Source organism: Mauremys mutica, chromosome 8 (assembly GCF_020497125.1).
Source record: "Mauremys mutica isolate MM-2020 ecotype Southern chromosome 8, ASM2049712v1, whole genome shotgun sequence".
Taxonomy (NCBI): domain Eukaryota; kingdom Metazoa; phylum Chordata; order Testudines; family Geoemydidae; genus Mauremys; species Mauremys mutica.
The window spans coordinates 37,185,165-37,200,306 of NC_059079.1; the positions used below are offsets into that span (position 1 = coordinate 37,185,165).

At 40.4% G+C, this 15,142-nt stretch overlaps 1 protein-coding gene across 1 annotated transcript in view; it reads left to right on the top strand.

Annotated features, from left to right (window-relative positions):
- Positions 1-13,752, top strand: part of SNX7 (sorting nexin 7) — a 62,056-nt gene extending 48,304 nt beyond the window's left edge. Inside the window, exons 8-9 of the mRNA XM_045028689.1 lie at positions 1,076-1,228; positions 13,347-13,752. Coding sequence (XP_044884624.1) covers positions 1,076-1,228; positions 13,347-13,427 — 234 coding nt within the window. The 3' untranslated portion in view covers positions 13,428-13,752. The remainder of the gene's footprint in view (positions 1-1,075; positions 1,229-13,346) is intronic.
- Positions 13,753-15,142: the final 1,390 nt, after the last annotated feature.

The following is a 15,142-nucleotide window of genomic DNA, read 5'->3' on the forward strand; positions in this document are numbered from 1 at the left end:
TTTCTCATTCTTGGCACTTCGCTCATTGAAGAATCAGCAGAAAAAATTTCTATCCAGATAAGAACTTGCACCTAATCTCTTAAACAAAAACAAACCAACATCAACAAAAAATCCTTACTTCAGAAGAGTGTATATTACCAACAATCATTGTGCAATCCCAGCACAGTAATTTGCTCCATGACTGTAGAAGATTTATTTGTTACCATATTTGCTGCAAGCCAAATTTATCATGCTTGATTCAGAAATTGCAATAGGTACAAAGGTAAGAGCAGGGCTAGAAGGTATTGGAAGGGCTAGATGGTTCATTAAGTAGAGGACCTTACCCCATTAAATGTCTCATATTTCACCAGGCTCAACACTCGGTTATGGCATCTATAGTAATTAGAAGAAACTATCGGCTCACCAGCCTGAAGGCTGCAGATCCAGGCTCCCTGAGAATGCTTCTGAAGAAATGAAAAGTTAGCCTGCAGCAAAAACCCTTGTTTTAATTTTTTTTTCTCCCGCACTGATTAGTTCCTCAGTCAGATTGTAAGGTGCAATACAGGAAAGTGGAAAGTTCCTGCATAAAAGTTCCATTGCCTTCCCTCTGAATTGTCTTTCAGAGAAAATACAGATCACAACTGTGCGATATTATTAAAGACCCCAGCACGATTTTCTCAGATGGCCTGGCCAAATTCCAGTTTGGATAATTCCATTCTGCACCCCGCAGAGGTGTGGTGGTGGGTGTGGTTTTGTATATTTTATTTTTTTGGCAGGGAGGAAATCCATTTCTGTTAAGTGCAAATAATGTGATACCAAAGACTAACTTTGCAATTGACAAGATTATTTTTGGTAACAGTTTAATTCTTGTCTGGATTTTGTGTCATATTAGTCGTTTAGAAATTGTATTGAGGTACTTGGTTTGTATAAAATCCAAGATTAACAATGAAGCACAGGACTTTCTTCACCCTGAGTTTAATATTATGCTATGGTCTTGTATTCTGTTCAGCTTACTATACTATGACCACCAGGTTCAAGCACATTTTAAATAATGACCTTCTCTAAATAACTTTAACTATTTAATATTTTAATTTAGCTTACAGAAGAGATTGGAAATCTTGAAGATAAAGTGGAATGTGCCAATAATGCTCTGAAAGCTGACTGGGATAGATGGAAACAAAACATGCAACATGATATGAAAACAGCATTTCTTAGTGTGGCCGAAAATAATATCCACTATTATGAACAGGTAAAACACACCTTTTTGTTTTATTTTTATTACTTTTTATTTATTTCAATTCCTCTTAGAAGTCAGTGCATTGTTTTTAAAAATAATTGTCTGTATCCTCATTTGAACGTGTTAAGTTCAAATTCAATATTTTTGTCAAATTGGTGTTTAATTGGCCAGTATACATGGTATGTATTTTACTTGAGCCCAAGCATGCTGATCCTAAGTTCATCATCAACAGAGGGCAGTCTTGTTTTACTAAGCACAGAAATTTGAACATATATTTTTTTCTGTTCATTGTGAGCTATAGTGTTTCAGTTGGGAAAACCTTTTACTGGGGCTGGATAATGATGCTTCCCTGAAAACTCTCACTCATGTAAATGATTTTGTATAAAAGAAAACTATTTTTTTTCTTTTATCTTTAAAAATTAACCGTATTCCCAGTACTATACGATCTAGGAAAGATCTTGAATATCCTTCAAATTGCAAACAAGCAACAAAATCAATACAAAATAGTGGTGATAAAATTTTGGGAAAATTACAGGGAGAATACATTATACACTTTAAAAAAAATAAGTCTATTAAAACTGTGTCCTTTATATAATGGTGAACAACAAATAGATACATTGGTTCTTTACATAACTGAAGTCTCCCTTAATCTAGAAAGAAAGCAAACGGTGTCATCCCAAGACTTATCAGCAAATGTATGGTTTCTGATCGTCTCCGTTATTACCCCTTTGACAAGTATATACACTTTCTGATTAAAGAGAGTTTATATATGTATTTATAAGGAGAACTAGAAAACACTTGACAAGGTTTGCAGAATGTTCTGTGAAGCTTCTTCATGATCAAAAATGGTATTGTTCTCAGTGTATATTTTGTAAGAATCCTGGTAGGCTAGATATTTGTGTGCTTTTTTTCATCTTTTTTTGTTTGGTTGGTTTTTTGTTTAAAAGCTTCTTTTTACTTTGAAAAATGTACTGCAGCCCAATAAACTATTTGTTAATTGGGAAAGAAATCATTTGTTTCCTTTATTAATACAATTCTGATACTTTGCAATCTCCTTTTTCTGAGCTTTTTGTGGCTTACTCTGAATGGATGACTGTGTCCTGATTTTACAAATCATTGCAATAGAATGTAATTGAAAAGACAGAACTCATGATAATCAGGTCCACGTAATTAACATATTGTCCATGGGAGGCATGGACATTGACGATCTGCTGTTATATATTAAGATCAAAGTATTTGCTGAAATCAGACATTAAAGTTTTTTGGTATCCTCTTCTTTTTCAGTCACCTAGTGACCTCTGACTACATCAAGAATATGTACAAATGTTAACCATAAAGGAATATCTTGTTAACTTGTAGATAAATTGAGACACAGATACAGTCCCTGGATTCTCTGTCATGAAAAGAAATGGTCTGAGTTTAGTTAGGACTTTAATTTAAATATCAGAGGACTTTACAAAACTGTCTGTATCAAGTACTATCAAACTGATACATCTGAACAATTAGGGCTTTTTTTTAGGTAATTTCTTACAAAGCTCTTTTTATACAGAATTTTTTTGTTTTGTTTGAGAAGTTTGGGTGCGATGAGGAGCATGTGGATATCTCAGGCATACAGGAATCTGTAAGCCACTTTTCCTCCCCTGTGAAGATGTCCTAGGAATGCACCTCTGTTGGTGACCTGCAAATAATTTTTTGAAATGGTTTGTGTACCCTTTTCTGCCTCATTATAAAGCCTGAAAGAATTTATTTAGAGATGGGTGGGGGTGGGGATTATATACAGCATTTATATCAAGTCCAAATCCAATCAGCATCCAGGTCCTCAAAACATTGAACCTAGTTCTTTCATCAAAAACAGGAAAGTCAGAACCAGGTATTTCTAATGCCAGAAACAAACAAAGAACTTAAAAATAAAATCACCCTTACAGCTGTCTAATATATAATTGAAGTGAAGAGTGCAAAACTTGCTTTTTCTTTAAGCATGTTGATAGTTGCCAAACGGAAGTGCCTGAGCTTAATCTTTTGACATTTGGCACTTTTTTGATGTTACTAGTTGTGGAGTTTTGGTTTGTCCTGGCTAAAGAAAAAGTGTGGTGCAGTGAAATACTCAGATCGTTATATGTAATTACAAAATCTAAACTACTTAAAAATTTTCATCACTAAAATGGCTGGTGTAATGTAGAGAGATTTTTCTCCATTTGATGGAGATATTGAAACTATAACAGATATTTAAAAAAATCTTTTATTACAGTAGTTTTATTCCTGAATTATACGGTAACAAATCACTGTTTTTCTTTTAAGGAATTATATAGGTGGGATCAGTGGACAGAGCCCTGATCCTGCATTTGGAGCGATGCAGACAGATTTCTTGCACCCATATGTATCTCCATTAACTTGAGCACAGAAGCTACCTAGGTATCATGTATTAGATTGCAGACCAGTTGCAAAATACTGGAAACATAAAGTTGTTTTTATGTCCAAAAGGTGGAGTTTACAGCTGGGCAAGTCACCTATAGCTTAGAACTGATTATGGCCGATTGAAGTGTCAGTTAAATATTTTCTCGTTCTGGTGTAAACAAAAGTTCTTCACAGCCCAACTGGAAAAAATATATTTAGTAAAATAAAACAAGATACAAAAAAAGTCACCACACAAAGAATTACTGCGATTACTCCTATTTGTTTTGTTCACATGCTTTTTCTCACAATCTCTTCTAGTACCAACAAATTTAAAAACAGATTAACAAAACTGACACTCTCTTCTGCCATCAAAAGAAAAAGAGCCTTGGTAACCCTTCTTCTGGAAAAGGCTAAGTAAAATGTCTGCACTTTGCAACAAAATCTGAAGGCCAGAAAAATTTAGGCTTTGTGGAACCAAATGACTGTACGTCCGAGAGCTTGTGTTTTCCAGTGTATGTGTTGGACACTCCGTTGAGTGGAGGTAGAATTCCTTTCATAATGTACAATGACAAGTGACATTTAATTAATTTTGGCACTGAGAGGAAAATATTTTTCTTTCTGCACGAATGACTCTTTTAAAAGATAGCTTCTAATTTTACTTTTTTCATTGTAATCCTGTTCAGCCTTTGCAGATTAGTCAGAAGCAGAGCTAGTTTATCTTTGATAGGCTAGTGAGATCCTTACCAGTACCAACATTGCTTGCTCTTCTCTGAGAATTTAAGTAATTTTCTGTGCTAATCTCTTATTTATTGTTTCAAACTTATAAAAAAGTTTCTATCCACAACCTGATGTGCTGTACAGTCAAACACATACAAAAATGGGCCAAAAAAGCCACATACCTAACGAAGTAACTTCTTTCCTCCAACTCCAAAACTTTATTCAACCTCCTCTTCATTGGAAAAACGTTTGAAAAATGGATTGATTTGCAGTGCACCCTGAATGTCTTCATATTCACACATTTGGCTGGTCATATCCTTGCATAGCTATGTTAGCTGCACATGCACGTGCTTCACATCTTACCTTAGGAGGTCCACTTTATAAGCTTAACAAATGCTTTGTGTGTGTTTTTTTGTTTGTTTGTTTTTTTACTTTCCAAACTTGGTGAAATCAAAATCTGTTTTCCTCCAGAAGACAGGATACTCTCCTGTACGAGGGCAATTTGGATGCCAGATTTCACCTTCCAATCTCCAGTCATTTCAGCTATAGGAATTAAAAGCAAAGCTCTTTTGTTTATAATAGGAAGTGGCTTTTTCCTACCCCTCTGTCTCCCTCACTTTTTTTTTTGCGCTCAAGAACTGCTGAACTGTACACGCTCAAGCCTCTATAAAAAGAAAAAGAAACTCAGCCTAGAAAACATCACCCCCCAAAAATGATTTTTTAAGAATGTCATTAGCCACTGAAAATAGGGGGAATAGGAATGGAAACAATTATACATCTTTAAATACTTCATGCTGCTCCTGCCATTATTATTGTGCATTCTGTTTTTATATTTCATCGTGAATTAGACATGCAACTGTGCAGTATGGAGACCTTTTCAGTGTTATTGCTAAAAATAATTCAATATAAATATGTAACTCAGCAGTGCTCTAATGAAATACACATTCATTTTAGCTTTAGATAAAGTAGCGTTACTTAAGATCTTGTTCCTTCATTTTTGCATCTTTAGCTTTTTGCTGTGATCTACAGTAGTTTTATGAATAATTGCCTTCGAAATGACAAGCCTTATACAAATTAAATTTCCTATAAACATTTTTTCTGTCTTCCTGGTTGAAACCTGTTGATGATCCTTTATTTAGAATCTCCTTTTTCTCTCTACCAGAACAACTAAATAAAATAAGTCTAGAAGAATGGTTAAAGTACATATTTTTAAAGTAATGTGATTTTATGTAGTTCATGTTTCACAGTATAAAAAGCATGAGCCTAAGGCATAGAGACCTAGTTTTGTGTTGGTTAATTATAAATCTTGTCAGCTGTAGCACCACAGTGATATCTGACAACAACATGAGCCACAGTAATTCCTTTTTCGGAAATGAATTTTTGTTACATAAATGAGAATACATTAAAAATCGAACAGCATACATAACTAAAAGATCTTTACATCTTTGTCTGAAAAGACTTCAGTGGACTGGTTCTGTTAAAAAAAATGAGCAAATGTTTTGTGAATTAGTTTGAAAACATGTTTTGTCTCAGTTTGGAGTGGTAATACGATGTCACTCATCTTCCAACCAACACTGCTATTTTTTATATAGTTACTTAAATGTATGTAATGTGAAGTCTTTAGTCACATGGACAAAATCTAAAACACAATTAAAAAAGCAGTGATCTAGTATCAAAAAAGACTTCAGTAAACAGCATTCAGCACACATCCTGACTGAGCACCCCTCTCAATCCCCAGAAAAAGTTTAGGAAAATAGATGTGCCTTGCAACATTCCATGAAGATAAGCCAGTCTTGGCACTGGTGAACCAAGGTGAGGAAACAAATCCCAGAATCTAGGATCATCATTGGAAAGCACCCGGCAAGTAGCCACCCCCTGGTCATTTTACACCAAGAGGAAGCCTCCAACTCAAGTATCTCAGGCCTTGTCTACACTACAAGACTATTTCGATTCAACTTAGTTCGAATTTGTGGATTCGACCTTATGAAGTCGAATTTGTGTATCCATACTAAATACACTAATTCGAATTTCTGAGTCCACATTCACGGGGCCAGCATCGACTTTGGAAGCGGTGCACTGTGGGAAGCTATCCCACAGTTCCCGCAGTCCCCGCTGCCCATTGGAATGCTGGGTAGAGCCCCCAATGCCTGCTGGGGGGAGAAATGTGTCGAGGGTGGTTTTGGGTAAGTGTCGTCATTGAACCGTCAATCACAACCTCCCTCCCTCCCTCCTTGAAAGCGCCATCGGACAATCTGTTCGTGCACTTTTCTGGTCAGTGACAGCGCGGACGCCACAGCACTGCAAGCATGGAGCCCGCTGCGATCATCGCCGTTTTCTCCTCCTCGCACTTTATCGTCCACCTCTTCCACAGTCAGCTGCTGAGAAATTGGGCTACTTTTCAATGGTGCTGCAAGCACTGGGGGACCATAGGGGACGTTTTGCAAACATCAACGTTGGATGGCCGGGCAAGATTCATGATGCGTGTGTTTTCAGGAACTGTGGGCTGCTCAGACGCCTGCAGGAAGGTAGTTTCTTCCCGGACCACGAAATAACTGTTGTGGATGAGCAGATTCCTAAAGTCATCCTCGGGGACCCAGCCTGCCTGCTAATGCACTTGCTCATGAAGCCCTATACAGGCGCCTGGGACAGCGACAAGGAACTCTTCAAATACCAGCGAGCAGCGTGACCTGTGACTGTTCAGTTTCTTTACAGAGAAGCTGAACCTGCCCCTGTTTCTTTACCCACTGACTGTTGACTCTCCTCTTCGGTTACATACCCCGTTCACCCCGTTTCCCCCACTTCCAACACACGTGTAAACATAAAATACATGTCCCATTGTTACTGAAGAAAGGTTTCTTTATTCATGACTTTGCGTTAAAGGGTTGAAACTGGGAGGCAGACTGTGCTGGGTAGGATGTGCGGTGATGTAAAGACCGCCTGTAAACTCAACGAATGACAGGCTCCTGCTCCTAGAGCGGTCCGCAGTGCCGGAATGCTTCTTTCAACGGAGCCTGCCATCCCTCTTTTTCGAATTCTGTGTGCGGGGGGATATGTGACCTTGTGGCGGAGGAGTACGGATACAGATTCCTTTGCTGCGTGACTCAGCGGTCCAGGACAAGGACCGCTGTATAAGATCTGTAACCGCCCTCCCCGCTACCAAGTCACATCCCCCCGCCCACACAGAACCTGGAAACCACCTCCCATACCGACCATGGTGCCTACTGACTGCACTGTGTGTGTGACCCGCTGCTGATCCTGCCCCCGTGTCTGTACCCTGGGAAAGGTGACTGTCCTATGCAATTAACAACCCCCTTCCCCACGCCCCCCATTCAAACACAGTCTTCTTTGAAAAAACATGACGGAAACAGTAATTAACAGCAAAGTATTTTTATTACTGAAGTAGACACTCAGGGGATGGAACTGGGATTGGGACTTGTGTGAGTCAGGAAGGGAACGACTTCTGCAAATGTAGGGTATGAGAGCTTTTTGGTACTTGAGCACTCTGCTGGGGTGCAGTGACAGTTTACATGGCCTCTGGCGCCCCTCCTTCTGGTTATTTTGGGTGAGGGGGGTATGGGACTTTGTGGCGGGGGAGGGCGGTTGCAGATACACTGCAGGGGGGCTCTGTGCTCCTGCGGTCCTGCAGAACATCCACAAGGCGCCTGAGCGTGTCCGTTTGCTCCCTCACTAGTCCAAACATTGTTTGAGTCGCCTGCTTGTCTTCCTCACGCCACCTCTCCTCCCGTTCGCTGTGTGAGCGCTGGTACAGAGAGACGGTCTCCCTCCACTGGCTCTGCTGGTCCGCCTCGGCTAGGTAGCAGCCCATACGTTCATCGAACATCTTGTCCCTTGTCTTTTTCTTTCTCCGCCTAATCTTTGCCAGCCTCTGCGAGGGGGATGCTGTGGCAGGTCTGGAGACAGTGGAAGCTGTGAGATGGGAAACAGGGAGTGAATTCCTTGCAGAGATACATTTTTGCGAACAATTAACCGAGTCTAGGCTGTCTCTGTGAATTCTGGGTTGAGACCCCTGTGCCTGCTGGGGCACAAATAATTTTCGCGGTGGATTCTGGGTAAATGTCGCCAGTCATTCCTTCCTCCGGGAAAGCAACGGCAGACAATCATTTCAAGCCCGTTTTCCCAGAATTGCCCTGGCATACGCCATAGCGTGGCAACCATGGACACTGTTTTGCCTTTTGTGTATGTCACCGTATGTGTACTAGATGCCGCTGACAGAGGCGGACCAGCAGCGCTACACAGCAGCATGCTTTTGCTTTTGCATGACAGCAGAGATGGTTACCAGCCATATTGTACCATCTACCATACCATAAATTGGTAATAAGATGGGCATGGTTACCTGTCCTTTTGCACTGCACCATTTGGTGCTGTCATAAGTGCCCCTGGCCGAGCAGCCAGGGGCGCAAAAGCAAAAATTGGGAATGACTCCCTGAGTCAATCCCTCCTTTTTGGTATCTAAAAATAGAATCAGTCCTGCCTAGATTATGGGCAAGTGTACTAGAGAACCACTGTATCATAGAACCAGATAGCACAGCTGCTCTGTGTCCGATCCTGCATAAATTTGGAGCTGTATGCTATTCACAGGGGGTGCTCCTGCAACAACACCACCTGTTCATTCCGGCCTTCCCACAGCCTTCCTGGGCTACCATATCATTGTCCCACCACTTGTGTGATGAAGTAATAAAGAATGCAGGAATAAGACACAGTGACTTGTTTGTGAGAAATGAGTGGAAGGAAGCCTCCAGCTGCAATGATAGTCCAGGCAGGACATTAATTACTGTGGATGAAGGAGCCCATCATCCCTCTGCTAGTCCAGGGGCAATTCAATCTTTTCTTTACACAGGAAGGGTGGGGGCTGATGGAGCTCAGCCCCCTGTTGCAATGATGAGGACGGTTACCAGCCATACTGCACCATCTACCATGAAAAATTAGGGCCAGGCGCCCTTGATCGACCTGACAGATGCTAGTACGCATGGTTACCAGTCCTTTTGCACTGCCCCATGTGGCAATAGGCTGATGATGACAACGACGGATACCAGTCGTATTGCACCATCAGCCATCCATAGCGTGGGGGAAGCAAGGATGTTGGTGTTGAGTGCTGCACCATCGCGTCTATCTGCAGCATTCAGTAAAGATACGGTGACATGTAAAAGAGTCAAGAGAGGATTGTTTTCCCTTTCACTTCTGGGGGTGGGTGGGGGGGTGCGTAAATTGCCGAGCTATGCCCTGACCCACCGCGGACACTGTTTTTGTCCCTAGAAGCATTTGGAGCTCAGCCAAGAATGCAAATCATTTTCGGAGACATTAGGAACTGTGGGATACCTTGCGTCCTCAGTCCCCCCTCCCTCCATGAGCGTCCATTTGATTCTTTGGCTTTCCGTTACGCTCATGTCGCAGCAGCGTGCTGCGTCTCTGCTATGCCGTCTGTCCGGAGATTTTTTAAAAATACTTTGGACCAGGCGTAACATTACAGTAATTCCCCTACTTAGATGCATGAGTCTCCTAGCGAGATCACCGTGAGGACGGGCACTGCAGGAGATAGAGAGCGCATGCTGCATGAAATCTATCACGAACCACGGACCGATGCAGCCGTGGTCGGGGAGGCAATGCTCCCTGAATACCGCATGAAAGCCTCGCGCGGAAAAGGGTGCTATCACGGAGCACCCAATAAGGCAGCTCTCCCCAGGAACCTCCTGCTGATGCATATCGATTAACGGAAGTAGAGCTTCGTGGAGATCTCCCAGGAGGATTTCTGTTCTATCACCATATATAGAGAGACCTCCTTCTCACACACTTCAGATTCCTGTTATATTAAGAATAAAAGTTAACATGGTTAAAGCACTTACCGACTGCTCCTTCCCCTGATTCAGGATCCGGGTTCATGGCCGGGGAGGGTTGGTAGGGGATCTCCGTGACGGTGATGAATAGATCCTGGCTGTCGGGGAAACCAGCGTTGTAAGCGCTCACACCTGCCTCGTCCTCCACAAACACTTCCTCATCTTCCCCGTCCGTGAACATCGTCGAGGAACTGTCCGTCGACACTGTCCCATCATCAGAGTCCATGGTCACTGGTGGGGCACTGGTGGCAGGCTCCGTAGCATCCGTTTGCCGCTTTGATTTTTTGGTAGCCTTGTCTGGGGTCCTTGGTTTTCACGCGGCGATGCGTTGCATGACGGCTGTATCCTCTGTCTGGATCATGGCTTTGGAGACCTTCTCGTAGGTCTTTGCATTCCGTTTGTTGGAGCGCAGCTCCGAAAGCACAGACTCCTCGCCCCACACACCGATCAGATCCAAGAGTTCCCGGTCAGTCTAAGCCGGGTCCCTCTTTCTATTCAGAGATTACATGAACTCCTCTGCTGGAGAGCTCTGCATTGCTGCCGTTGCTGCTGAGCTCACCCCGATGTCCAACCACAAAATGAGATTCTAACTGTCCAGAAAGGAAAAGGAATTCAAATTTTCCCGGGTCGTTTCCTGTGTGGCTGCTCAGAGCATCGAAGCTCGGACTGCTGTCCAGAGCGTCAACAGAGTGGTGCACTGTGGGATAGCTCCCGGAGCTACTAAGTTCGATTTGCATCCACACCTAGCCTAATTCGAGCTAGCCATGTCGAATTTAGCGTTACTCCACCTGTCGGGGTGGAGTACCAAATTCGAACTAAAGAGCCCTCTAGTTCGAATTAAATGGCTTCCTGGTGTGGACGGTTGAGCGGTTAGTTCGAATTAACGCTGCTAAATTCGAATTAAAGTCCTAGTGTAGACCAGGCCTCAGATATTCTCAGCTACTGTCATATTGTATATGGGGGAGAGAGAGAGAGAGAATCTATAACAACTCCATTTATTAGGGACTTTACACGGAATGTCAAAACCAACCTTAATTTCCATCCATAAATCACCTGGCACCAACTGCTCCCCTTTAGCACTGTTTCTGCTGCTTCTCTCCTCATATTCAGCACTCTTTCGACATCTCAAAGTAACCTTTCCCCAATCTAGTCATTCAGCACAGAAATGCAGCTCTTCACATAAATCCTATTTAATGGTTTCATTCCTCTCCCTCCTTTGACACTGAGGTGCCTATCTCCAGAATGGAAATACAGGGTTACTGCTTGCCGCAGAGAAAGTGGGAATCAGTAAGGGACTTTGTCAGCAGGGAATGATCAAAAAAGGATCAGAGGGATACTGTACACAGGGGGTCTCTAGCACAAGGGATGATCTAAGCCACCTTGTGAATAAATACAAACCATAGAGTCACTGACATGTTCTGTAGTAACCAAGGATCCATACAGAATAAGGTTTCTAAATATTTTCTTTTGTTGCTCTCTTGGGCATTTCGATACTAACCCTTTATATCTTACAATGTCATTCTTTTGAGCCCAGGTTTCCTTCATTTTTTATGACTCCATGGTTATGGTCCTTTGTGTTGTCATTCATCCATCCCCCTGCTTTGTCCTCCTGTGCTTCCTTGTGTCCTGACCTTTGGGATTTTCTGTCAAGATTCCTTGTGACCTTTTCACCATCCCACCTATTTGCTGTAATGCAGGTATCCAGGAATACCAAGACTTGGTCACTTTAGAAGAAGGAGAAAAACCCTGAAAATCATGAAATCCAGGGCTTTTGTGACAATGACACGTCACTATTAATAAATAGAGATTTCATGGCTAAACTTTGAAGGTTTTTCATATAAATATGTCAGATAAGACAAAAGCTGTAACTTCACCAATTGACCTTTTCACCTCTCCTAAGCAATAACGAATGTTATGTATTTTATTTTTTTCACATATAGTAAACTACTGTAGCTTAAATAGCTTATTCCAAAAGTTTTTCACACAAGGAACAAGGCCATTTTCAGAGCAATTGGAATTAATAGTAAGCTTGAATAAATGGAGCATGCTGTTCGGTATTTAATGTGATAAATGCTTTTCCCTATAGATGTTCAGAAGACTTATTTAGTATCAGTTTTGCAGATTCTTCTTGAAAAGACTGTGTACAGGAAGTAGTAATTAAGGTGTGTTACTCTTCTGTATTAACAGATATTTGGGTAAGAAAACTAAATTTCATGCACAATTTCATGTTTTCCTGTAGCATCAAAAGTGATAAAGCTACCACAACATAGTGGCAGCATTGAATGTTTTGCACCTTTTGTAATGGCTCACTCTAGGTGACAGAAACTTGGAAAGTTTGAAAGCTTTGGGTGGTGACTGCCGGTGCACACAACAATCATTAATCATAAGTTTTCTCTGAGAACTGACATCTTAACATTCACCTGTAATTTAAAATGGTGTGCCAAGCAACTTTGTGTTCTGAGCTACAGACATTCATACAAATCAACTTGAGCCAAAAAAGATTTATCAAAGTAATTTGATGCTAATATATATATAACATTGGTTCCTAAAATGAAAAACTGTTCGCAAAATTAAAAATATGTTTTGCTATCAGGAGAGGTATATGTTTGTCCTAGAAAAGCTACATTTTTCCTCCTCCCTTTGATTCTGTTCTTTAGTACACAGAACAATCTGTGACTTTGAGTGTTTAGAAACAAATGGATTTGATTTAATTTAACTGAGAAAGGATATTAGATCTCAAGTATGAATCCTTAAAGATTGCTAAGGAACTATAACCGACAGTTTGATGTTGCATTCCTTTTAATTTGATGCAGTCTGTTTGGAAGATATCTTTGCCTGTATTTAAAGGGAGAGATTAAAGAAGAGCGTAATTAATGGAAGACTCCTTACCATGTCATCCCTTATGCTAATATGTACACTTGTGATGTTTGCAGTGTGTGCTTGTCATTATCCAGGAGTGGTATTTATTTGTAGCTCAGCATGTTGGCTAACAGTATATCATTGATCTCTCTAGGAAACCATATTTATCACTCACTGTAACTCCTCACAGAAGCAGTTTGTGGTAAATATAGATGTAGATAGATATAGGTCTTTTCTTGTTTTCTTCTTAGCTACCAGTTTTACCAAAAATCCATATTCCTTATTCATAAGTATCTGTTTTCTTTAAGTGCCTTGCTACCTGGGAGTCCTTCCTGACATCTCAAACAGTGGATCTTCACTTGGGAGAAGATTCTGAAGATAAGCCTTGAATATATTTCTGATCGATCTTCCTCTTCAGTGCAGTTTCTGCCAACCAAAGAAGTGCTCTTTATATGAGACCAGATACATTATGAAATAAAACTGTAAGAATCAGTGACATCTAGAAAACCAGCCTATTGAAAACTCAGGTATTCTAGTGTCCTGACCTACATTTTTTGGATCATGGTATATATTACTATATATTGCTCAGTAATGATTTTACACATTTTATGCAAGTGCTTGCATATAATTGTTTTCTTAAATATTGTGTAATTTGGATAAAATATTTTAAATATGTAAAAAAAGCTCAATTTTAATAAAAAGTTTAATACAAAATTGGTTTTAATCCTCTTTCCTAGTCATTAAGAATTAAATTTTCCATTTTAGCTTGCTTTGTTGAATTTTATTTATAAGATACATCTCCCACATTGCGTAAAACTACATAACAATGTTCAGGTAGCTGATCATTATTTTTTTTAATTGATTATGCTGGTGTCAGTCTATGGTGAAGTGGTAGCTAACTTTTATCACAAGTCTGGTTTTCATCTTCCCTAATTCTCTACGAAATGTAGATCAGTCTCCCTGAAATTTTCCATTATGATCTTATGCTGGGGTCGAATTTTTATGAAAGTTTTGAGTCAAGTTGACAGTACATCAAAAACTACTTGATTTAGAAATACTTTTATATTCATATATATATTATATATATATATAGAGAGAGAGAGATGGGTGGTGATTTCTGGTAGCCTCAAAAAACTGGTGACTGACTTTCTAGAGGTGAAAGTAGTGAATTTAGTTATTACGAGCAGTTTAGGCATACGTTGGGGATTTTGGTGTATACAGAATTTAATCCATACCAGCTAGATGTGAACTTCTTCAAGTGTATGTCAGAGCTGTCTTGACACTAAAATCTGCGTAGACCTTGCAGTAACTAGAGAGGTGTGCATGGCTTGTCAAAAGATGATGAATGACACTCCAAATTAATTTGAGACATATTGTCTGATGTCCACCAAAAATAAGATCTCAGGGCAATGAAATTGTACTTGACACAATGCAGTTGCATTCCACAATGCTTTATGTGGGACAGAGGAGCAATTCACATCAACATGTAGTGTGAAAAGTTACAGATGCTCTGTTAAATCAATACAACATTTAAAAGCAGCAAAGAGTCCTGTGGCACCTTATAGACTAACAGACATTTTGGAGCATGAGCTTTTGTTGGTGAATACCCACTTCGTCGGATGCATGGCACTCTTTGCTGCTTTTACAGATCCAGACTAACAGGGCTACCCCTCTGATACTTTACAACATTTAAAGAATTCAGATCCACTTGAAATTTACTAAGTAGTAAACTTGATGAGTTTATAAACCTGCATAACAATTTTACTTACTACCTATCTGTAATTCTCAGTATTTATGTGTCTATTAAGCACCTCTCTGTGGCCCTAATTTTACAATATTAAAAAATATAATACAAAATGAAAAACTCATTGTATATGTAATGAACTAGCCATACAATAGTATAGCACTTGCTCACCCTGTTACCCAATCCTGCAGACACAATGAAGTTGGTGAGACTTCTCACACGTGGGCTTGCAGGATCAGGGCCCATGATGTATATTTATAATCTCATATTTGCCCATCCCCTAATTCTTCCCCTACTCCCTCCAAGAATATCTGAGGGGAAACATTGGTTTTATGGAGGATTAACAAATGCCAGGCTCTG